The sequence below is a fragment of the Sus scrofa genome, chromosome 3 (genome assembly GCF_054392235.1).
Source record: "Sus scrofa isolate SSC_HxYL_T2T_F1_AM1 chromosome 3, Sscrofa_HxYL_maternal_Yorkshire_Landrace_v2.0, whole genome shotgun sequence".
In the NCBI taxonomy this organism is placed as follows: Eukaryota; Metazoa; Chordata; class Mammalia; order Artiodactyla; family Suidae; genus Sus; species Sus scrofa.
The window spans coordinates 10716132-10741909 of record NC_139385.1 but is presented as its reverse complement, the minus strand read 5'-3'; the positions used below and the strand labels follow the sequence as shown (position 1 = coordinate 10741909).

Here is a 25778-nt window from a genome sequence, read left to right as displayed (position 1 = left end):
TAATGGTGTCTTGCCTATTGTCCTTTTGTAAGTGATAAAGTATGTGTAATAAATAGTTGTGTCTTCACTTATTTAGGTATTTGCTAAGCTTTTAAGTGTTCTTCCTGTATGCTTTTACCTTGTAAATACTCAGAAATGTGGTTCTAAGAAAGGGAAGCTTGTATAACCTAGAAGTAATATAGAGGCAGCAAATTAGAAAGTTTTATTTTGTGGTCATTTGAAATTTAAGACTTTTTTTTTTTTGGTCTTTTTTAGGGCTGCACCCAAGGTATATGGAGGTTCCCAGGCTAGGGGTGGAATTGGAACTATAGCTGCCGGCCTACGCCAGAGCCACAGCAACATGGGATCCAAGCTGAGTCTGTGACCTACAGCCACAGCTCACAGCAATGCTGGATCCTTAACTCACTGAACGAGGCCAGGGATTGAACCTGTGTCCATGGTTACTAGTCAGGTTTGTTACTGCTGAGCCACAAGGAGAACTCCTAAGACAGTATTTATAGCAGCTATCAAAAAATAATACACAATTTGGGAGTTCTCTTTGTGGCTCAGTGGAGTGATTGAAAGAGGTGTCTTAAAAATCCTGTCTGTATTCAGTGGGCTTATTTGGGTATTCTTTCAAAGAAAGCATTCAGAGTTTTAGACAGTAGAAGCATGTAAAATATAAGTAGAAACTAGAGATAATACTACTTTTTTAGTTTTATTATTTAAAAATTTTTAAACATTAAAATATTTTTAAGTTTTATTGAAGTATAGTTAATTTACAAGGCTGTGATAATTTCTTCTGTACAGCAAAGTGACCCAGTCATACATATTCACATATCCATTCTGATCCTTTCCCCACATAGATTATTACAGAATACTGGGTAGCGTTCTTTGCTGTACAGCAGGTCCCTATTGGCCAATCATTCCAGCTATCTCATTGTGCATATGCCAGTCCCAAACCCCCACTCCATTCCCCCCCCCCGCCCCCCACCTGTCCCGTTTGGTAACCATAAGTTTTTCAAAGTCTGTGAGTTCTGTGAGTCTGTTTTTGTTCTGCAAATAAGTCATTTGTATCCCCCCCCCCTTTTTTTTTTGATTCTGCTATAGGTCTTTTTTTTTTTTTTTTTTTTTTTTTTTTTTTTGTCTTTTTGTCTTTTTGCCTTTTCTAGGGCCGCTCCTGCAGCATATGGTGGTTCCCAGGCTAGGGGTTGAATTGGAGCTATAGCTGCCGGCCTGCGCCACAGCAACAGGGGATCCAAGCCACGTCTGCGACCTACACCACAGCTCGCGGCAACGCCGGATCCTTAACCCACTGAGCAAGGCCAGGGATCGAACCCGCCACCTCATGGTTCCCAGTCGGATTTGTTAACCACTGAGCCACGACGGGAACTCCAAGGTGATTTTTTTTTTTTTTTTTTTAAGTGTTTTTGTTTGTTTGCTGTAGCAGAGGCATGTGAAAGTTCCCAGGCCAGGAATCAGTTAGATTGACCCCATGACCTTAACCTGTGCCGCAGCAGTGATAACACTGGATTCTTAACCTGCCGAACCACCAGGGAACTCCTTTTTTTAGGTTTTTTTTTTTGAAATATAGTTGATAGTATATTAGTTATAGGTGTATAATATAGTGACTCACAATTTTTAAAGATTAGACTCCATTTATTGTTACTATAAAAAAAAACAGTACTCTTGAAAATTTGGAGTAGAAACTCTGTGGACTTCTCAGTGACTTCTCTTGATAGTAGATAAGTAGAAAGCATACAATGTAGTAATTGAATACAATTCTGCTCTCTTTTGGTTGTGTAACAGCACTGGCTTCAGTGGAGACCTGGGTCTAGTAATGGCTCCATCATTGACTAATAATTAATAATAACTAATTAAGTCTGTTAACCTAGTGTGTGTTTGTTCTTTGCTTGGGTCACTGACATCATTCCATTTTGGATGAGTGTTATTTATGTATATGCCTTATTTAGTGTATTAGACTTGGGTTTGACCCACTTTTTCTGTAATACGCCAGTTAGTAAATATTTAAGGGTTTGTGGGCCCTGTGGTCTCTGTCTCAGCTATTCAACTTTGAGGTTGTACAATGAAAATAGCCATTGACAATACACAAGTGAATGGGAGAGGCTGGGTCCCTGTAAAATTTTATTTACACAAACTGGTAGCAGAGTGGATTTAACTCATGGTCTGCTGCTGACCCCTGTAGTAGCTTGTAAACTTGAGGGCAGATCTCCTATTTGACTTATTCCTTTTTTTTTTTAATTTAAAAAATTTTTTTATTTACTTATTTTTTGCTTTTTAGGGCTGCACCTGTGGCACATGGAGATTCCCAGGCTCGGGGTCTAATGGGAGCTACAGCTGCCGGCCTACACCACAGCTCACAGCAATGCCGGATCCTTAACCCACTGAGCAAGGCCAGGGATTGAACCACAATCTCATGGTTCCTAGTTGGATTTGTTTCCGCTGCGCCACGATGGGAACTCCTTGACTTATTCTTGAATTGGTCCTCGTGCCTATACAGATAATCCTCTGTACTGTATAAAGCACTTACTGTTGGCTCTTTGCGAAACAGAGGTATTGTTAATTTCTCTGGATGTCTTTTTGGGTGTGTGAAAATTCTCTGTGAATAAAAGATAATAACCTACAACAAATAAAGAGTAATAAGGAGGGGGTCAATTATTGTTGCTTATAATATGATCATGTACCTGGAAAACCCAAAGAGGATCAGGTGAAAACTGTTAGAGAATTTAGTTTCAAAAAGAAAAATCGCTTCCCTCCACACAAAGACATAAAGTGTGGTAGGAATTTAGAGGTTAGAGAGACTAGAGTCATTTTCTGGGGAAAACTTACTGAGACCTACCCTTGAAGGGTAGTTTGTGCCTAATTGCAAAAGACAAGATGAGACGTTTGTGATTAATTCAGTGATTGAAGTGAGAACAGCAATACTTTTTTTTTAAAACCTGGTGAGAAAGACTTTATTCAAGGTGGTGCGGGTTATATCTATAGGTGTAGGCATCACTACGATGAAATTTTGCAGTTAGGAGAAGAAATGAGTCTCAATTCTAAATATTGTGTGGGTAAGTGGGAATTTAAAGCCAAGGAGTAGGGGAGAAGAGCAATATTTTTTTTTTTAAGGGACTCACCTGTGACATATGGAAGTTTCTGGGATAGGGGTCAAATAGGCGCTGCAGCTGCTGGCCTATACCACAGCTACTCTGGATCCAAGCTGCACCTATGACCTATGCCACAGCTTGTGGTAATGCCGGGTCCTTAACCCACTTATTGAGGCCAGGGATAGAACCCACATGTTCAGGGATACTGTGTCAGGTACTTAACCCTCTGAGCCCCAATGGGAACTCAGTATTTTTTGAACAGTAGAGGCACATATGAGGTTTTGATGATTGGGTTGTGCTTTGGGAGATTAGTCCAGAAGCAATGTGCAGGATATATTAAAGAGGGAAGAGGCGGGTGGAAAGTCTTTGTAGGCTAGCTAGGAGAGTATTTGGCTAGGGAATCATGGCATTATTGGGAATAGTAAGAATGAGATGGATTGTCATTCTGAAAGGGGCTTTGGGCCATAATTTTGGAAAACCACTTAGACTTTGTTCTTGAAAAGTCATAATACATATTAGCATATTAAAGATTTTCAGAAGACTAGTAAAGAAACTTTAGCTTGGTTTAACCTTAGGAGTTTTAAACTTATTTGACCTTAGAATCTATTACATCAGAGCAAAGTTCTAAAGAAGCAGTTGGGGAATGTTTTATGTGATTTGATAGCTAACAAAATATAAGGAGTGTTGGGAGTAACTATTGAAAAAGATAGTGAGATTTTATAATTTTTTTACTCAAAGCAGAAATACTTTTTTCTGATTATAAAAGAAATGCATACTGTATGTAAACAGTACAAAATCAGTAAAAGAATCTGAACATCATTGTCCAACCTCACTCCTTAGAAGTATCTACAATGACTCTTTTAAGCTTGAATGATTGGGAGGCTTAATAGAAAGAGAGAATGAATTTTTAGGGGCCAGGAAAGGCCCCATGGAATTAAGGAAGGCTGAGGACATCCGGGACGGATGATTAAGCTGGGAGGGAAGACAGTGGGAAGAGGACAAAGGAAACAGTCTTAACAAAGGCTCAGGGAGACTTAGAAGATTGTTGATCATAATTGCGAAATAGGAGTTCCCGTCGTGGCTCAGCGGAAACGAATCCGACTAGCATCCATGAGGACTCAGTTTCCATCTCTGGCATTGCTCGGTGGGTTAAGGATCCAGAGTTGCTGTGAGCAGTGGTGTAGGTCGCAGATGGGACTTGGATCTGGCAACTTGGATCTGGCATGGCTGTGGCTACAGCTCTGATTCAACCCCTAGCCTGGGAATCTCCATATGCCTAGGGTGTGGCCCTAAAAAGACCAAAAAAAAAGGGGGGGGGAAGCAGATAACTTTGTAGGTTAATTAATTGTGAAGGGAGTGTGATAAGAGATTTTAAGTCTAGCCGTTGGAGGAACATTTGTCCTTATTAACAGCATTGAGAGTGATTGAGAATATTTAAGTATGATAATAAATGTAATACTTGGTTTTTCATGAATGTCCTCATGCTGCAAGTGATAAACTATCCAATCAGAATTGGATATCTAACAACTATCCATTTTGTTTCTTCCTACTTTTTTTTTCTTTTTTTCTTTTTGCTTTTTAGGGCCGAGTCTGCAGCATATGGAAGTTCCCGGGTTAGGGGTTGAATTGGAGCATTGGCTGCCAGCCTACACCACAGCTACAGCAATATGAGATACTAGTTGGGTTTGTTACTACTGAGCCACAATGGGAACTCCACTTTCTTCCTGTTTTCTGCTTTCATCAGTCATCTAGCTGTGAATATCTTTGTGTACATGTGACAGTTTTTGTAACTTGTCAAACTCCTTTCCCAGAGAATTGAAACATAGGTTTTTGACAGTATATGTGTGCTATTTTGCACTATTCACTTGCTCATATTTGGTATAATAATTCAAGTTCTTTTTTGCTAGTGAAAAGTGGTAGTCATTATTTTACTTTGCTAGGGGTTTGGAGTTCAAGTCATGGTTCCAACACATTAACCATTTGTATTTTGTTTTTCTTATCCATAAAATGAAAGTTCTAGATCCCTCGCAGGATATCGTGAGAACTAAATGAATGAATGCTTACAAAAGCATTTAATTGACTGAAATACGATAATCAAATTACAGTCTCTCAAACAAAAAATAGGCAAAGGTTATGAATAAATAATTCATACCTGAAAAGGGAAGTCAACTGCAAAAACAAACTAATGGGAAAAGGTTCAGTCTTACTAATGATGTGATTTTTTTTTTTTTTTTTTCATTTTTTAGGTGAGAAAATTAACATGGATAGGTCTGTCAAAGCCATTTAAATGTTCTTTTTTTTCTCTTGTATACCCCATAGTTTTTAATCTTTGTATTCCCTAGTGCCTTGAATATATTTGCTACGCAACTTTTTGAACTGACCTGAATAACTCTCTGGATAGACTTTTCTGCATTTTCTTGATAACTAATGACATCTTTGTTTAGTTTGAAGGAGGAGTTCCCTGCTTGGTATGAAAAACTTGTTCTGGAAATGGTTCATCATAACACAGCCTCCTTAGAGAAGTTAGTAGATACTGCTTGGTTGGAGATTATGACCAAATATGCTGTGGGAGAAGAGTGTGACTTCGAGGTGAGCACCTATTTTTATTTATTTTTTTAAAAATGTGATTTGACTCATTAACAGGATTGGCGCTTCCAACATAGATTACAGAACGTATTTCTGCATGTGTAAAATTGTGTTAAATTTGAAGTCCATTTAATATTTTAGGGACCACATTTTAGAACCACATTTATTATTGGAAATGTTGATTTTTTTTTTTTTAAAGGGCTACACCTGCGGCACATGGAAGTTCCCATAGACACAGCAACACCAGATCTGAGCCACGTCTGCGACCTACACTGCATATCATGGCAATGCCGGATCCTCTACTCCCTGAGTGGGGCCAGGGATCAAACCCAAGTCCTCATGGATACTAGTCAGGTGCGTTATCACTCAGCCACAATGGGAACTCTGGAAATGTTAAATTATTATGATAATTGTTATACTGTGTACCATGGCACCTTTGTTTTCCCTGTTGTTGCATCTGTAGCATGTGAGGGTTCTGGGGCCAGGGATTGAACTCATACCACAGCTGTGACCTGAGCCACAGCAGTGACAACGCCAGATCCTTAACCCACTGCACCACAAGGGAACTCTTGTTTTCCCTGTTTTATCCCTTTTTGATAACTTGATGCTATATTGTCTTTTTTTCCTGCTTTTTTTTTTCACACTTTGTTTAAAAGACTTTCAGATGTTTAGTCCAAATCTGTAGAATCTACATGCAAAAGATTTCATTTCACTACAGTAGTGATCAAGTTGTCTTTTTTCTTTTTCTATTTAAATTTGTTTTTAAATTTTCTAACCCAAATAGCTCAAAGATAACTTTTTTTTTTTTTTTTTTTTTTGTCTTTTTGCTATTTCTTTGGGCTGCTCCCGCGGCATATGGAGGTTCCCAGGCTAGGGGTCGAATTGGAGCTGTAGCCATTGGCCTATGCCAGAGCCACGGCAACGCAGGATCCGAGCCGCATCTGCAACCTACACCACAGCTCACGGCAACGCCGGATCGTTAACCAACTGAGCAAGGGCAGGGACCGAACCCGCAACCTCATGGTTCCCAGTCGGACTCGTTAACGACTGCACCACGACGGGAACTCCAAAGATAACTATTAATAACGTAAATAGGAGTTCCTGCTGTGGTGCAGTGGGTTAAGGATCCAGTGTTGTCTCTTTCGGTTTGGGATCCACCTCCAGCCTGGTGTAGTGTGTTAAGTATCCATTGTTGCCGCAGCTGTGGTATAGGTTGAAGCTGTGGTTTGGATTTGATCCCTCACCAGGAAACTTCCAAATGCCACATGTTTAGCCAAAAGAAAAAAAAAAGGAAATAGGTAAAACTGTTTATCTAGCACTAAAACAGTCCCTATATAAGCCTTTGAAATCTTAAAGTAAGATTCAGGAGAAAGGAAACTAATATTTATTGAATTTCTGTATCTATCAGATACTGGACTAGTTGCTTTACGTAATGTCTTACAGAATCTGCTCGGAAAAGTTGAGGTGGTAAACAGTCTCAGATGTGTGTAAATAACTCACTCAGGTCGATGTAAGTGATTTCAGCTCTTTGTAATTAAATAGCTGACTGATAGTGCCCAGGACTGCTCAAACTTTAGTCTACTTAAAATCACTTAGAGGATGACTGAATGTACATTCTTGGGCCCCATCCCCTGAGAGTTTGATTCAGAAGGTCTAGAGTGGAGCCTGAAAGGCCTAACAAGCTCCAAGGTCTGAAGATATGAACACTCTGGGACAACATCAGCTTAATCAATGAAGATATTAGATTTATCTCACATAATAAGTCTTAGGCAATTCCAAGTTTGGTATAGAGGCTGATGAATGCTGTCAGGGACCTAGACGCTGTCTTTCTGCCTTTCTCTCCTGCTCTTGTTGGTATGTTTAGTTTTGTCCTTAGCTTTGTTGTCTCTTGGTGTGAAATTGTGTTTAGAGTGAGGAAATGCTTGTCTAAGCGTAGTAAAATCTTTACCAGAAGCGTATTCCTCCCTGTTCTGTCTTATCTTTACATGTTACTGGCTACACCGTGGCTCACATAACTGTCCTTAGTTGCAAGGGGCCTGAGAAAGTGAATATTGCTTTTTTTTAAAGCCTTGAAAGAGGCGGACTGGCAAGAGAAAAGGAGAAGGGGAATGGCTTAGGTAGCCCAACAGTAGCCAGTTAGTCTGTCTGGTTTCCAAGTCATTGTTCTTTGCTTAATTTACTTTGACTCTATGTCTCCCAGCTCTTTTTAATATTTGTAATGTCTGTGGGATTGTTATCAAGTTTTAATCACACACTTTTGTTTTGGTGGGTTTTTTGTTTGTTTGTTTTTGGCCTTGCCTGTGGCATGCAGAGGTTCCCAGGCCAGGGGTCGAACCTGTATCACTGCAGTGACAACACTGAATCCTTAACCTGTTGAGCTATCAGGGAACTCCTAGTCATACACTTTATATCATTCATTGTCCTGGCAGGAAACAAATGGCATATTTAAATGGTGTAACTGAATTGAGTTTGATAAAGGGACTGTAGACAACAGACAGTAATCTGATCTGGGTCAAAGAAAACTAACAAGGAAAAATGAAGTACCTCACGGCCATCAACAGTAGAGAGGCTTTATTACTTCTAAATCCCAAGTAGACAAGGGGAGGAAGTGAATACTAGAAGAGAGTAATGTAATTGTAGAAAAAAGCACTTGTGTAGCAAGAGTTAACCACTTGCCAGACAGGGGAATAAATACCCCCTCGCCACTTTTCTTCTACCATATCATTTTTTGCTAATGCTTCCCTCGGGCGGAACTCAGCAAAATCTGGAGGGCAAAGGAGCCCTTTGATGTAGTTCATAAAGGTCAGCCTATTTAAGCACAGAGCAAGATAAGAAGACGAGACATATGTGGAGGGGCAAAAGGCAAATACTCCGCACATACCTGCAAGGTGGAGGAGGAAAAGTTTGAAGAAGGGAGAGGGAGAGATTAGAGAATAGGTGCGTCCATAAATACATGAAAAGATGTTTAAATTTATTAGTCATCCAGGAAATCAAATTGAAACCATGGTGAGGTCATTTTATACATATTGAATTGATAAATATGAATAAGTCAAAATAATGCCAGTTTTTGACAAGAATGTAGAGCTGCTCATTCACTGCTATCTATTTTGGTAAATGCCTTGACATTACTGAATACAGTTGAATATGCCCTTTGACTCAGGTTTTTAATTGAGTATCTATACTTTTTAATAATGTTGAGCATCTTCTGTGCTTGTTGGTATCCTTTTATTTGTATTTTCTCTGGCGAAGTGTCTGTTCAAATCTTTCTCCATTTAAAAATGTAAATTTAAATTGGATTGTTTATTTGCTTTTTCTTTTTTTTTGGTCTTTTTAGGGCCGCACCCACAGCATATGGAGGTTCCCAGGCTAGGGGTTGAATTGGAGCTGTAGCCACTGGCCCACACCACAGCCACAGCAACACCAAATCCAAGCCGAGTTTACGACCTACACCACAGCTCATGGCAATGCTGAATCCTTAACCCAGTGAGCAAGGCCAGAGATTGAACCTGCGTCCTCATGGATACTAGTCAGATTCACTTCCACTGAGCCATGACGGAAACTCCTTTCTTCTTGTTTTAATTTTTTAATTTATTATTTTTTTGTCTTTTTTGCCATTTCTTGGGCTGCTCCTGCGGCATATGAAGATTCCCAGGCTAGGGGTTGAAATGGAGCGATAGCCGCCGGCCTACACCAGAGCCACAGCAACGCGGGATCCGAGCCACGTTTTTGACCTACACCACAGCTCATGACAACGTCGGATCCTTAACCCACTGAGCAAGGCCAGGGATCGAACCTGCAACCTCGTGGTGCCTCGTCGGATTCGTTAACCACTGAGCCACGACGGGAACTCCTTATTTTTTATTTTTATGTTTGATCTTTTTGTCTTTTTCGGGCCACACTTGTGGCATATGGAGGTTCCTAGGCTAGGGGTCGAATGGAAGCTGTAGCCGCTGACCTATATCAGAGCCACAGCAACTTGGGTTCCGAGCTGCGACTGTGACCTGCACCAGAGCTCACGGCAATGCCAGAACCTTAACCCACTGAGCGAGGCCAGGGATCGAACCTGTGTCCTTGTGGATGCTGGTCAGGTTCGCTAACCACTGAACCATGATGGGAACTCTCTATTTTCTTGTTTTTGAGTTGTGAGACTTCTTTATATATTCTCGATACAAATCCTTTGTTAGGGATATGCTTGTGCTTTTTCTCCCAATCTAAGGCTTGTGTTTTTATTCTCTTTAACAGTGTCATTTGTAGAGCAGTTTTTAGTTTTGATGATGCTAAATAGAAAGCAAATACTTAACCTTATCTATAATAATGTTTAATATAAATGATCTAAAAACTTCAGTTAGAAAGAGATTCCGTCTCATGGCACAGCAGAAATGAATCTGACTAGAAACCATGAGGTTGTGGATTTGATCCCTGGCCTTGCTCAGTGGGTTAAAGGCTCCATCGTTGCCATGAGCTGTGGTGTAGGTTGCAGACATGGTTCAGATCTGGCATTGCTGTGACTGTGGTGTGGGCTGGTGGCCAAGAGCTGTGATTTGACCCCGAGCCTGGGAACTTCCATATGTTGTGGGTGTGGCCCTAAAAAAAAAAAAAAGAAAAGTGGAGATTGTCAGATTGAATAAAAAAGCAAGACTCAGCTATATGCTGCCTATAAGAAAGATACAAACAGAATGATAGTAAAAGGATAGAAAAAAGATACTATCCTAACAGTCATAAGAAATCTGGAATGGTTATATAAGTATTAGAAAAAGTAGGTTTTAGGACAAGGAATAGTGCTATGAATAAAGAAGAGTTTCAGAATGACAGAGGGGTTAGTTTATTAAGAGGACATAGCAGTCCTTAATGTTTATGCATTTACTAATGAGAGCTTCAAAAACATGAAACAAAAATAGAAGTATAAAAAGAAATAGGTAAATCAAAATTATAATTGGAGATTTCAGCACCCCCCCACCCCCTTCTCAGTAACTGGTAGAAAAAGTAGAAAGTTTAGCAAGAATATAGAAAACCCAAATGACGTTATCAACCAACTTGACATAATCATCATTTATGAAACATTCAACCTAATAACTACAGACTACACATTTCTTTCAAGTCCATATTTTAAAAGGTAGGCCATACTCTAGGCCATTAAAAAAAAATCACCTTGGGAGTCCTTGTCGTGGCTCAGTGGTTAACGAACCCAACTAGTATCCATGAGGATACCAGTTCTATCCCTGGCCTCGTTCTGTGGGTCAGGGATCCAGTGTTGCCATGAGCTGTGGTGTAGGTCAGAGACGCACCTCAGATCCCCAGTTGCTGTGGCTGTGATATAGGCTGGCAGCTCTATCTCTGATTTGACCCCTAGCCTGGGAACTTCCATATGCCGTGGGTGTGGAACTAAAACAAAAAACAAAAAACTTCCTTTTTTAAAAAAAAAAGTCACTTTAATAAACCCTCAAAAGTGGTCAGATCGTACAAAATATATACCCTGACCAAAATGGAATTAAATTAGTAATCAATAACAAGTATCTGAAAATTGCAAATAATTGGAAAAAAAAACACACCTTTAACTTATTTATAAAGAAGAAATCAAAAGAGAAATTAGAAATATTTCAAACTGAGTGGAAAATGAAAACAGTATGTTAGAATTTGTAAGATACTGGTTACAGTGGTGTTTAAAAGAAATGAATAGCACTACACATCTATGTTAGAAAAAAAAGGTCTCACATCACTGATCTTGGCTTCTACCTTGAGAAATAAGAAAAAGAATCTAAAGGAAATAGAAGAAAGGAATTAGCAAAGATAAGGACAAAAATCAATAAAACGGAAAACCATAGAGAAAATCAGTGAAACCAATTGGAAAAGATCAATAAAATTGAAAAACTTCTAGTCAAAGAGGTTAAAAGAGAAGACACAAATTGACCAGTATGAAGAATTAGGTGACACTGGAACAGAGCCTACAGATATCAACAGGATAAAAAGGGAATATTGTGAACACCTTTATGCCAATAAGCCTGACAGATTAAATGAGTAAATTCTTTGAAAGAGTAGTTCCCGTCGTGGCACAGTGGTTAACAAATCCGACTAGGAACCATGAGGTTGCGGGTTCGATCCCTGGCCTTGCTCAGTGGGTTAAGGATCCGGCGTTGCCATGAGCTGTGGTGTAGGTTGCAGACGCAGCTCGGACCCCGCATTCCTGTGGCTCTGGCGTAGGCCGGTAGCTACAGCTCCAATTGGACCCCTAGCCTGGGAACCTCCGTATGCTGCAGGAGCAGCCCTAGAAAAGGCAAAAAGACCAAAAAAAAATTGAAAGACGTAAACTACCAAAACCCACTGAAGAAAAAATAGAAACCTTTAATGGCACACTATTAAATAAATTGAATTTGTAGTTAGTAATCATCCCATAAAGAAAATTTCAGGCCCAAATATTGTCACTTGTGAATTCTACCAAACATTCAAGGAACAAATGATACTAATTCTATATAAATTATTTCAGAAAAAGAAGAGAATTCTTTACAGATTCTTTTATGGGCTCAGCATTACCCTGATACCAAAACCATATAAGCATATTACAAGAAAAAAAACAGACTAAGGAAAAAACAGTTATGTTCACAAAACTGTCTACTCAACATGGATGTAAAAATTCTAATAAAAATTTTAGCAAGTGAAATCCAACATTATATTAAAAGAATAGTACATATTGACCAACTAGAATTTATCCTAAGAATGCGAGGTTTTAAATTTGTCATTCTCCTTATTGATAAACAGGAAGAAAAACTATATGGTTATCTCAATTTACACACAGAAAGCATTTGACAATATCTGAATTCCTAATAAAAGCTCCCAGAAAACTGGAAATAGAAACTTCTTTAACCTGATAAACGATATTTACAGAATAACTTACAGCTAGTAGCATACTAATGGTAAAAGCCTGAATGTCTTCTTTCTGACTTTAGTTAACATTGTATTACCGGTTTTAGTCAGAAAAAGGAATGAGAATCATCCAAATTGGAAAGGAAGAAGTAAAACGGCAGGCAACACGAGTGTCTATGTAGAAACTCTCTTGGAGTCTACTGTAAAAGCTACCAGAACTAATAAGTGTTTAGCAGGGTAGCAGGAGAAATTACAGTCATCCCTTGGTGTTTGTGAAGGGTTGGTTCCAGGACCCTGTGGATATCAAGGTCCGTAGATGCTCAAGTCCCATCTGTAAAATGGCGTAGTATTTGCATTTAATCTCTGCACATCTTCTGGTACTTTAAATCATCTGTAGAAAACTTATAATACCTAATGCCATGTAAATGCAGTATAAATAGTTGCCAGTGTGTGAGAGATTCACATTTTGCTTTTTGGAATTTTTTGGATTTTTTTTTTTTTTTTTTTTTTTTAAGTATTTTCAATCCGGTTGGTTGAATCCATGGATGTGAAACCTGAGGAAGTGAAGGGCTCACTATACAAAAACCAATTTGCATTTCTGTGTTAGCATCAAACAATTGGAAGTTGAAATTTTAACAATCAATATCATTTACAGTAATATCAAAAAATATGAAATATTCTGGGAGTAAATTTGACAAGATACACAAGATCTCTACACAAAATTATAAAATATTGAGAGAAATTAAAGAAGGCCTTGAATGATGGAGAAGTAGACTTTGCTCATTGGTCAGAAAACTCAATATTGTTAAGATGCCAGAGTGATGTATGGATTCCATACAATTAACAGTGAATTCCCAGCAACTCTTTTGTAGGAATCGCCAAGCCGATTATAATGTAAAGAACCTTGCCAAGGAGTTCTCACCATCATGCAGTGGGTCAAGGATCTGGCAAAAAGAACCTAGCCAAAACAACTTTGGAAAAGAACAGCAAAGTTAGAGTCCTAATACCGTCTGATTTTGAGCCTTATTTTAAAGTATAAAGGTGGTGTGAAATTGGTATGAAGATGAATCGGTGGAACAGAATAGCATCCAGAAGTACACACACACACCACTGATTTTTGATAGCGATGGCAAGGTAATTAGATGAAGAAAAGACAGTCTTTTCAACAGATGGTTCTGGAATAATTAGGTATATACATATATATATATATATAAAATTGATATTTTAGAAAGTGGAAATTCTTGACCTTTATTTATACGTCTCAGGTTTGTGCAGTGGTTGCCCTTTGGCCTTAGTACACTGGAGCATGAATTATGAGTTAGAGTGTGATCATTTTTTTAAGATACCATATATCAGCCTGGAAGTTTGAGACATAAAGTTGGAAAAAAATCACTGTACTTGGCTATGTTAGAGTTGTAGTGAATTTTTGGTTAGGTGAGGTGTAGTGTTTATTGGATAATATATTTTCAACTTTAGGTTTCTAGTTCTTAATTGTATTACCTTTGATTCTCTGTCCTGTCTCCCTTATAGGTTGGGAAAGAAAAAATGCTCAAGGTGAGGATTGTGAAGATTCATCCTTTGGAGAAGGTGGATGAAGAGGCCACTGAGAAGAAATCTGATGGCGCCTGCGATTCTCCCTCAAGTGACAAAGAGAATTCTAGCCAGATCGCTCAGGACCATCCAAAGAAGGAGGCAATTGTGAAAGAGAATGAAGGAAGGAGAGAGAGTATTAGTATGTATGATACTACCTTTCCTTAGTTATGCACCTCTGTTTGTTTTATTATGGACAGATGTTTTTGAGTTTCTGGCAATTAAATTTGTAATTGAGTTGTGCAGATTGATCGACATGCTTTTGTTCATTTATGATTCAGAAAATAGCTCATATACATACCTACAGAGTGAATCAAGATTTAAATCTCCCTACACAGTTAAAACCATTGGGAAGTCATTTCCTCTAGTTGCTTAGAAATCTGTGTGCACATACATAGCTACTCAAGATGGGAAAGAAAGTTTGCCTGCCTTTTCTCTTCAGGTTGGAAGTATGTCTATATGTGTAGAAGCAGGGCGATCAGAGCAGGAAGGGTAAATTCTTAATTCCGTTTCTCCTCACACTGCGAGCCAGCGTGTCGGTTTGGAGATCCCTCCTTTTATTGGTAATCTACAGCTCAAGTCCCTGTCAGACGGGAGCTGCCAGAATTCTGAAACACTGTGATATCTAAAAGTAATTTTTAGGGACCTGGAGGCCTAACAATAATATTTTTAAGAACTGAGACATTGCCCATTGGGAAAATGATTCATTCTCTGAGGATTTTTTTTTTTCTTTTTTTTTTAAAAGCTTTATAAATAAGGAATTTGACTGGGATTGATTTCCTTCTGTCTCCAAAAAATGATGACTTAAAGAGCTTGTGTATATTGATCCCTCCTCTCCCTGACTGTTGGAGTATCAAATTTTACCTCATTATTTCACCGTTACAAAATCTGAATTACAACATTTTATTAGAATGTTATGCTGTATGTCTTCCATTCTGGTTTGTGTCTCTAGATGGTTGCTTTGGTTTTTTTTTTTTTTTTTTCCTTGTCTTTTTAGGGCTGCACCGTGGTATATGGAGGTTCCCAGGCTAGGGGTCAAATCAGAGCTGTAGCCGCCGGCTTACACCACAGCCACAGCAATGAGGGATCTGAGCCGTGTCTGTAACCTGCACCACAGCGCGTGGCAGCACCAGATCCTTAACCCACTGAGTAAGGCCAGGGACCTCATGGTTCCTAGTTGGATTCATTAACCACCGAGCCACAACAGGAACTCCTCTTTCCCTTCTTTTTGATAACCCAGGTTTTCTAACATGTGAATTACTTACGATTTACAAGATTTGATGTTGCGAAGTGTTTTGGCTAGGTGTTAGCTGATGTCTTGGTTAAGTGTTAGTGAAGTCTTCTAACACTTTCAGAATCAGATTATTGGAATATAGTTGTTTTATGCTTTAAGTATTGTTTACTAGGAGCCCCTAGTTTTAGGCTTTGGTCTCATTTTTAGGGTGTTAGATGCCGTTGTTTAGATTTTAATTTTGGGATATAATGTTACTGGTAATAAGTGGAAGGAATGGTAGGTAGGCAGGCTAAAGAATTTGTTACGGGGAATTCCACTGTGTCTTAGTGGTAATGAACTCAAGTAGTACCTATGAAGACATGGATTTGATCCCTGGCCTCGCTTGGTGGGTTAAGATTCTGGTGTTGCTGTGGCTGTGGTGTAGGCCGGCAGCTGTAGCTCTGATTTGACGCCTAGCCTGGGAATTTCCATATACCACAGGTGTGGCCTTTAAAAGCAAAAAAAAAAAAAAAAAAAGAATTTATGTTATGATCTACTACTCTGAATGTTTTCAAGGGGAAAATTGATAATTTGCATAGAAATGTGATAGACAAATTCCTATACAAAATGTTTTCTCACAGGCTAAGCTTCCTCCTACTTTATGGGAAAAAAAATAATGTCTTGGGCAGAAACTTGTCAGTTTTGTGTCCTTAACCTCCCTGTTACAAATATCTATATTCTTCCTTCTTTTCAGAGGGGAGCTTTGCCTTCCTCTTGGTCAAGAGACTTGAATTCCATTCCTTCTTCCTTTCTCAAGGGTTGGGGTAGCTTTTATTATTCTACAGTGTTTTTAACCCTCTCTGTAATGGTTCTCAATTTATAGACAAAGTCCCATTTTCTAAAAACAAAAACATACCTTCCCTCTATTGTTCTATTTCTGTCTTACTCATTCAAGCCAAGATTCTTGAGAATGTTGTCTCCATTTTCTGATTATCCGTTTCTTCCTTAGGCTATTAGAGTCTAACTTCTGTCTCTTTACTCTTGAAACCATTCCTAATAAGGTTATAGATGGCCCCTAACTGCTAGAACCACTGATTTCTTCTTAGTTTGTTTTACTTTTCATTTACTTTTAACATTGTTGGTCATGAGTATGTTTGATTCCTATGTCCCCCATTATTTTGCTGTTTTTTTCCTTCCTTTATTTTTCAAAATACCGGGACATCATCTACTTGTTTTCTGAGGCAGAAAACTTGGAAACCTATACCTTTGTCACATTTAGTTGGTTACACAGTCTGTCTTCTTGACTCTTTCCCTCTCCATTTCTGATACATTAATTCAGATGTTTGGGTTTGTGTCTTCTGATTTTCTTATCTCCAGTGTCACCTTACTATTTTATTCATTTTCTTTTGCTTTGTAGGGCCACACCCACGGCATATGGAGGTTCCCAGGCTAGGGGTCCATTTGGAGCTACAGCTGCCGGCCTACACCACAGCCACAGCCACAGCAACATGGGATCCTTAACCCGCAACCTCATAGTTCCTAGTTGGATTTGTTTCTGCTGCACCACAGCGGGAACTCCTATTTTACTCATTTTCTAACTGCTGAAAGTGTTTTTTCTTTTTCTTCTTTAATTTTTCACACTTAGTGCTCTTTCCAAATGTATATCTAATTAGCTAGATCAAAAAATCCTTGGTTTCTCAGAGTTCCCTTGTGGTGCGGTGGGTTAAGGATCTGGCATTGTCACTGCAGTGGCTTGGGTCACTGCTCTTGCGTGGGTTCAGTTTCTGACCTGGGAAATTCCACATGCCATGGACATGGCCAAAAGAAAAAAAAGGTCCTTTGTTTCCCTAATGCCTGTAAGACTAATTCCAATCTTTGTAAATGGTGTTTCCAATCTATTTAAAGGGTCTTTATAATTTATAAGCCCCTTCTTACCTCTTCAGTCTGAGTTGTTTTTTTTTTTTTTTAATTTGTACTATAGATCGTATTCACCTGTATCTTGTTATTTGCAGTCTCTGAACAAAAGTCATATTCTTCCCAGGCCTTTCCTGCCTATCTTCCAGACCATGTCAGACATTGCTTCTCTCTCTTTTTGAGTATTTTCCTCTCTTCTCTAGTATTTTTCTTTTTTTTTTCTTTTTAGGGCTGCATATGGAAGTTCCCAGGCTAGGGTTTGAATCAGAACTACAGCTGCTGGACTACACCACAGCCACAGCAATGTCAGATCCAAGCTGTGTCTGTGACGTACAGCACAGCCCACAGCAACGCCCGGATCCCCGACCCCACTGAGTGAGGCCAGGGCTTAAACCTGCATCCTCATGGATACTAATCAGATTCGTTTCCACTGCACCACAACGGGAACTCCCTCTAGTATTTTTCTATACCAACCTCTCTTACAGTATTTACCATTTTGTGTTGTAGTTATTGACTCCTCCCATAAACTTTAGCTGTCTGAGGAAAGGATTGTATGATTTATTTTTGTGCCCTGTCACTGAGCGCCCTACTCAATAATCAGATTATTGAGAATGAATGGATAGAATTAAAAGAATTGTTTTTTCACTGATTTTTCTACTGATTTGACTAGACGACCGAGCACGTAGATCTCCACGAAAACTTCCAACTTCATTGAAGAAAGGAGAGAGGAAGTGGGCTCCTCCAAAATTTCTGCCTCACAAATATGATGTGAAACTACAAAATGAAGATAAGGTTAGTTGGCACTTTATATTGAACCTCTTATCTGTGGTAGAATTGTTTAAGAAAGTATCAACAAGCTAGTTTTCTCGTCGAAAATATACTAAAGAAAAATGTAAATAAATGTATTTCTGCAACAAATTCTGAGTAGTTTTCTGGTCTTAGTACTTTAAATTGTTTTTTCTTTCCTAGAAGATAATACTTTTTCATTTTTAATAGGAATTATTGGAGTGTAAGTAATTTGCATCTGAGCTTCAATCTTAGTTGTTTGAAAAATAAGAATCTCTTTCCAGTGGTTATGGACTTCCTGAGAAGTAGCTCTTCCCAGTTATTAGTAGAGCAATTTGTAATATAATTAAACTCAGAAACTGAGTTACAAGGAATCTGTGGAGCTAACAACCCTTTAAAGATCCTTAACCCATTGAGTGAGGCCAGGGATTGAACCTGCATCCTCAGGTATGCTAGTCAGATTTGTTTCTGCTGAGCCATGACAGAAACTCCCATTATAGTTTATTGTAAGATAGTGAATATAGGGAGTTCCTGTCATGACGCAGTGGAAACGAATCTGACTAGGAACTGTGAAGTTTCGGGTTCAATCCCTGGTCTTGCTCAGTGGGTTAAGGATCTGGCATTGCCGTGAGCTGTGGTGTGGGTCGCAGACAAGGCTCGGATCTGGCGTAGGCCTGCAGCTGTAGTTCTGATTTGACTGCTAGCCTGGGAACCTCCATATGCCACAAGTGCGGCCCTAAAAAGTCAAAAAAAAAGAGAAGAAAAGAAAAAAAAAGATAGTGAATATAATTCCCTGTGCCATACGCAGAATCTTGTTTACCTATTTTTATATATCGTGTCGGCTGGAATCAGTATATATCTTAGTATCAGTCGGCAGGAAGTCTTCATGCTTTTGAATACTCATAATCCTGTATGTGTAAAATCTTATTAGAAGTGGGAGGGCAGCTGGGTGTGAAAGGCAGCTGCATGTTCGTCTTCATGTTTAACTTTTATAGAAGAAACAGCCAAGGCCAGAAATAATTCTGTCCAAGTTCTTAATTCAGTAGTTGAGATAGATTAGGAAGGACTATAACCTGGATCTTTTTGTGTTTTCCCATGTCAGAATGTTGACAAGTCTTATTTTGACTCATTTGTTTTAGAGTTAGTGATCTGAAGACATGACTGGATTGTTAGGATTTCTTTATATATGAATGTTGGACATTAAATACAATTTTTCACTAAGTTTCTTAGCTCTGATTTAGCAAGGTAATCAGCTAAAATGTTATTGCTAGTGAGTCTCAACCACTTCCCTGATTATCATTTGTATTCTTCTTGATGAGTATAAATTGTTTTGTTCACATGAAGTAAATAAAAATATCTCTCATCTCAGAGATGAAAATTGGTGAATATAGATGTGGTTAATGTTGGTTTAGTTTCTAAGTGACTTTTAGTTAATTAATTAGTTTGCCTTTTATGGCCACACCTGTGGCATATGAAAGTTCCCAGGCTAGGGATCAAACCTGTGACCTAAGTCATAGCTGCAGCAATGCCGAATCCTCAACCCACTGCACCAGGCCAGGGATCTAACCAGCAACGCCGCAGAGACAAGCCAGATCATCATCCCACTCCACCACTTTGGGAACTCCTTAAGTGACTTTTAAAAAGAGGAATGATGGAGTTCCCTGGTTGCTCAGTGGGTTAAGGATCCAGCATTGTCACTGGGTTCAATCCTGGGTTCAATCTCTGGCCCAGGAACCTTGCATTCTACAAGCACAGCCAATAAATAAAGAAATAAATGTAGGATTAGTCTATACAGACTGTTTTCAACTTGCATTTTTTCATTTACTGTATGGTACGTATCAGTAATGTCATTAAATTTTCTTGCAAAACAATATTCTTAGGTTGTACTATGTTTGATAGTCACCAGGGGTGTTTATTAGTAGATTCCAGAATTTACCATCACAGGTGGTTCTAATTAAGTAACTAGGGATGAGGCCCAAGCATATGCATTTTAATAACACTGTAGATGATTCTGATAAATCTGTCCTGACGGCAAGACATTTTCCCCCACATCTGCATAGTGGTCATTACATGGGTATATTTTAATTTGAAAAACTACCTTTCTGTAGTTTTCCCTTCCTTTTTTAAGCAGTTGATGATTTACTTAAAAATTAACAAGAAGAACTGTTGGTTCAGTGGATTTACACCTTTTTTAGGACTTGCGTGCATACTGACAAATTATCTAGAGATGTGTTTTTCATTCTGCCTCTGTAAATTTCTCTACTTTTTTATCTATCTGGTTTATAACTCTGTCTTATAGGTGAAAATATTTTTTTGGAGAGAATATGAATCTTTTTTCTCACTGGTTAATTGCTTTTATCCCCAGTGGTGAGTTATTTTTATTTGTTAATCTAGATCATCAGTAATGTGCCAGCAGACAGCTTGATTCGTACAGAACGCCCACCAAATAAGGAGATACTTCGATACTTTATACGGCATAATGCGTTACGGGCTGGTACTGGTGAAAATGCACCTTGGGTGGTGGAAGATGAATTAGTGAAGAAATATTCCCTTCCTAGCAAGTTCAGTGACTTTTTACTTGATCCATACAAGGTAAGATGACTATTAATTTCTGGACAGCAGGATAGAACACTATTATATTAATTTGTTTTCTCTGATGGCCCTAATAGGATTATATTTATAGTAGATTTTGACCTCTAACATCAGATAACAAATTCAAAAAGTTGCATGTTATGTCTGCTTCATAGAGGTTGTGATATGGGGTTGGTAGGGGAGAGGCCACATTGGGTATTTGAGTATCTTGTCTTATCCTTTTTTTAGTTTTGCTTTTTAGGGCTGCACTTGCAGCATAAGGAAGTTCCCAGACTTGGGGTCAAATCAGAGCTGCAGCTGCCTGCCTACACCACAGCCACAGCAACGCTAGATCTGAGCCACGTCTGTGACCTACACCATTGCTCATGGAAATGCTGGATTCTTAACCCACTGAGCGAGGCAAGGGATTGAACCCGAGTCCCCATGGATATTAGCTGGGTTTGTTACTGCCGAGCCATGACAGGAGCTCCTCAAAGCATTCTTTTGGAGTTGTGTGGTGTAAATATATATATCTTACTTTCCAGATGAGGTAACTGAGACTAGTCTAATTAGAACCAACGGAAAATAGGAGTTCCCGTTTTGGTGCAGTGGGTTAATGATCCAGCTTGTTTCTGTGGCGTTGCCAGTTCAATCCCTGGCCTGGCACAGTTGTTTAAGGATCTGGTGTTGGCGCAGCTGTGGCATAGATCACAGCTGTGGCTCAGATTTGATCCCCGGCCCAGGAACTTGCATATGACACGGGTGTGGCTGAAAAAGGGGAAAAAAAAGAAACAACGGAAAGTAAATGACAGAAGTCAAGACATTGGACTCAGATTTCTGATTGCCTTTTCCACCTCAGGGTTTCTCCAGTAAGATTTTTTTTTTTTTTTGACGTAGGTTTTGAGAGTATTTATGCTTCTTTTGTTGGTAAATTTACTTACGTGCATACTGTTGTTTTCATCTTTGTCTCTGGGCCAGAATGGGACCAGGAGAAGGCTGCTAATTCATTAAAGCTAAGTCAGAGTTCTAGGATTTCTTTTTTTAGCTCTTCCTTGTAATTATGAAAAACTAAGGACATCTCTTAAGTCATACAGCTAAATTACTTCAGTGATCTTACATTGATTTCACTAAAAAAAGTGTATTGAGAAATAATCTTATTTCTTCCAACACTGGAAATGACCTCCAAATGTAGTTTAGCATTAACATGTTTTTTTATTCTAGACCAGCATGATTAAGCATTATCTTGCATTCTGCTCTTTAAAGCTTTATCATTGGTATAAAAAGAAAAATTTAGAAATTAGTTGGCCTTTTCTAGATCAGGCTTAAAATTTCCATGGAATACTATATATATTATTGCTATACTAATACTATAGAGTTTACTACCTCAACTTTTTCAGTAAATAAATTTTTTTTTTTTCAGTAAATAGATATTTTTATTTACTGAGGGGAAGTTTTAAAATTCATTTTTGTTTCATTGCTATAGAGTTTTGGAACTAAGATACAGCTTTCAGTGGTTATAACAGGAGCTTACTTTCTTTACTGTATCAGAATCCTGTATAAAAATCATCTCTAGGAGTTCCCACTATGGCATAATGATTTAAGGACCTGGTATTGTCTTTGCAGTAGTATGGGTTTGATCCCCAAGCTGGCTCAGCAAGTTAAGGATCCAAACTATGCCAAACTATGGCGTAGGTCCCAGATGCATCTTGGATTCTGTTCCTGGCTCAGGAACTGTCATATGCCGTGGGCATGGCTGAAAAAGGAAAAAAAAAATCATCTCTAAATAGGTTTTCAGAGTTCTTCTCATGGCTCGGCAGTTAACGAATCTGACTAGCATCCATGAGGATGCAGGTTCAATCCCTGGCCTTGCTCATTGGGTTAAGGAGCCGGTGTTGCCATGAGCTGTGGTGTAGGTCACTGACACGGCTCAGATCTGGCATTGCTGTGGTGTAGGCTAGCAGCTGTAGCTCTGATTCCACTCCTAGCCTGGGAACCTTCATATGCTGTGGGTGCGGCTCTAAAAAGCAAAAAAAAAAAAAGTTTTGGTTTTTCTCTTTTGTAAGCCCTACCTATGGCATGGAAATTCCCGGGGCCAGGGATCAAATCTGTACCACAGAAGCCACCTGAGGCACTGCAGTGACAATGCCAGATCCTTAGCCTACTGCACCACAGGGCGACTCCAAGGAATTTCTTTTTTTTTTTTTTCCTGCTATATGGAAGTTCCCAGCCTAAGAACATGAAGCCCCCAGGTTGATTCTGAGCTACAGCTGCCGGCCTACACTACAGCCATATAGCAACGTGGGATCAGAGCCACATCTGTGACCTACACCACAGCTCACCACAACACTGGATCCCCACCCCATTGAGAGAGGCCAGGGATCAAACCCACATCCTCATGGATACTAGTCGGATTAGTTTCTGGTGTGCCACAGTGGGAACTCCAGGATTTTATATCTTGAAAAGGAATTCTGAAGAAATTGGCTACTCTGAAATTTTCTAATGAGGGCTTCAAATATTAATGTAATGAAATTTGTCTAGGATTTCCCGTCATGGCTCAGTGGTTAATGAATCCAACTAGGAACCATGAGGTTGCAGGTTTCATCCCTGGCCTCACTTAGTGGGTTAAGGATCTGGCATTGCTATGAGCTGTGGTGTAGGTTGCAGACATGGCTCAGATTCTGTGTGGCTGTGGCTGTGGTGTAGGCCGGCATCTACAGCTCTGATTAGACCCCTAGCCTGGGAACCTCCATATGCCTTGGGTGCGGCCCTAGAAAAAGGCAAAAAAAACCAAAACCAAAAACAACAACAACATGCAAACCCTAAAAGGAGAGCTTAAGCGAGAGAGAGGAAAATTACTTAGAGATTTAGAATTTTGGAGTGTTACCTGAATAGGGCCTAGTGTGATGATGAGGGTATGTTTGTGGTCTTACAAACTCTTTTTTTTTTTTTTTTTTTTGTCTTTTTGCCGTTTCTACAGCTGCTCCCGCAGCATATGGACGTTCCCAGGCTGGGGGTCTAATCGGAGCTGTAGCCACCGGCCTACATCACAGCCACAGCAACGTGGGATTCGAGCCGTGTCTGCAATCTACACCACAGCTCATGGCAACGCCGGATCCTTAAGCCACTGAGCAAGGACAGGGATCGAACCCACAACCTCATGGTTCCTAGTCGGATTAAAAATTATCTTACTCATTTTATATCCTGTGTTGTTTAGCATGGGTATAATATGTATGTGGCTAGTGAATTCATTTCTTTAAGAAGTTTTGTTCATTGAGGAGAAAAATGCAGCTGACACCTAAGTTCAGGGATGACGTTTTGTAGGCCCAGTGACTTCGAGGGATGATTTAGAAGGTGTGTGTGTCACCTAAGATAATAAAAATAACTGTTATCTAAGATGAAGTCAGCCATCTTAACTCATTTCCCTTTTGTAATAGTTTGTGGCTCTAGTGTTTTGTTAGTCTGTCCGTAATGTTTTGAACTGTTATTTTGGACTGGTATATCCCAGTAGGGAAGCATTTGGATCTGGTGTTGGAGTGGCTGTTGTGCAAGCTGGCAGCTGCAGCTCCGATTTGACCCCTAGCCTGGGAACTTCATATGCCATGGTGTGGCCCTTAAAAAAAAAGAAAAGAAAATGCTTGCTTCTGTTGTTGTTGTTGTTGTTGTCTTTTTGCCTTTTCTGGGGTTGCTCCCGCGGCATATGGAGATTCCCAGGCTAGGGGTCGAATTGGAGCCATAGCCGCCGACCTACACCAGAGCCATAGCAATGCAGGATCCAAGCCGCATCTGTGACCTACACCACAGCTCACGGCAATGCTGGATCCTTAACCCACTGAGCAAGGCCAGGGATCAAACCTGCAACCTCATCATTCCTAGTCGGATTCGTTAACCACTGAGCCATGACGGGAACTCCTGCATTTCTTAATAGGCAGCATTTTTTAGCTCTACAGTTCAGCTTAACATGTTTCGGCATAATTTTCTTTGTGATAGTAGCCCTTGTCTGTCCACCGTAGCCATGCTGCTTCCTGTCATAACACTGCCTTACCTAGGCATACAGAGAATCTTTCTCGTACTGTGTCACTGTGTGGGTTGGTGCTGCCTGCCATACTTGTTACAGAAAGTTGGGCAGGTTTTAGGAACGGTCACCATCTTTGTGAGAGCGCTTATTGGCGTGGAAAGAAATGATCTATGGTTTTTACTCAGATATTGCCAGTTGGCCCAGTAATATCCTTTTATTCAAACAAATTTTGTTTTGGTCTTAATAGGACCTGATGTTGTATCGTGTGTTAAATTTACTTGTTATTATGTCTCTTTAGTCTCCTCTAATCCGGTTTAGTCCCTCAGCTTTTCTTTGTCTTTCAAAAATCTTGACATTTTTAAGAATGTAAGCCATTATTTTGTATAATGTTGTTCACTTTCGGTTTATTTCCCCATGCTTAGAAATACTACAGAATTGGGGAGTTCCCACTGTGGCACCAGGATGCAGGTTTGATCCCTGTCTTGGCACAGTGGGTTGAAGGATCTGGCATTGCTGCAGTTGTGGTGTGGGTTACAGCTGTGGCTCAGATCTGATTCCTGGCCTGGGAATTTCCATATACTGTGGAACAGCCAGAAAAGAAAAAGAAAAAAGAAGTACTAGTAGAATTGATGTTGTATTCTCAGTGAGTCATATCAGGAGGCATATGGTATAATTTTTTCTCATTACTAGTAATATTATATATTTTTAAAGATTTTTATCTTTCCTAATATTACAATTGTTTATACTCCTAATATTTTTCTTTGAATAATTTTTTTTTTTTTTTTTTTTTTTTTTTTTTGGTCTTTGTTTTTGCTATTTCTTTGGGCCGTTCCTGCAGCATATGGAGGCTCCCAGGCTAGGGGTTGAATCGGAGCCGCAGCCACTGGCCTACGCCAGAGCCACAGCAACGCGGGATCCGAGCCGCACCTGCAACCCACACCACAGCTCACGGCAACGCCGGATCATTAACCCACTGAGCAAGGGCAGGGACCGAACCCGCCACCTCATGGTTCCTAGTCGGATTCGTTAACCACTGCGCCACGACGGGAACTCCCTGAATAAATTTTGATGCCTGAAGTTTATGAGTTAGAGACTAAAGCAAACGTATTTTTAAAAATATATTAATTTTCATGGGCGCTCCCTTGTGGTGCAG

At 39.5% G+C, this 25778-nt stretch overlaps 1 protein-coding gene across 6 annotated transcripts in view; it reads left to right on the top strand.

Moving 5' to 3' along the window:
• The window catches only part of BAZ1B (bromodomain adjacent to zinc finger domain 1B), an 81608-nt gene that overhangs the window by 8954 nt on the left and 46876 nt on the right, over positions 1-25778 (top strand). For all 6 annotated transcript variants that reach the window (XR_014840241.1, XR_014840240.1, XR_014840242.1 and 3 more), the window contains 4 exons: positions 5537-5681; positions 14067-14268; positions 17924-18045; positions 20434-20631. Coding sequence is in view for 2 of the 6 variants with exons in the window: in XM_085016807.1 (XP_084872933.1) it covers positions 5537-5681; positions 14067-14268; positions 17924-18045; positions 20434-20631 (667 nt within the window). In the remaining 4 variants the exon portion in view is untranslated. The remainder of the gene's footprint in view (positions 1-5536; positions 5682-14066; positions 14269-17923; positions 18046-20433; positions 20632-25778) is intronic.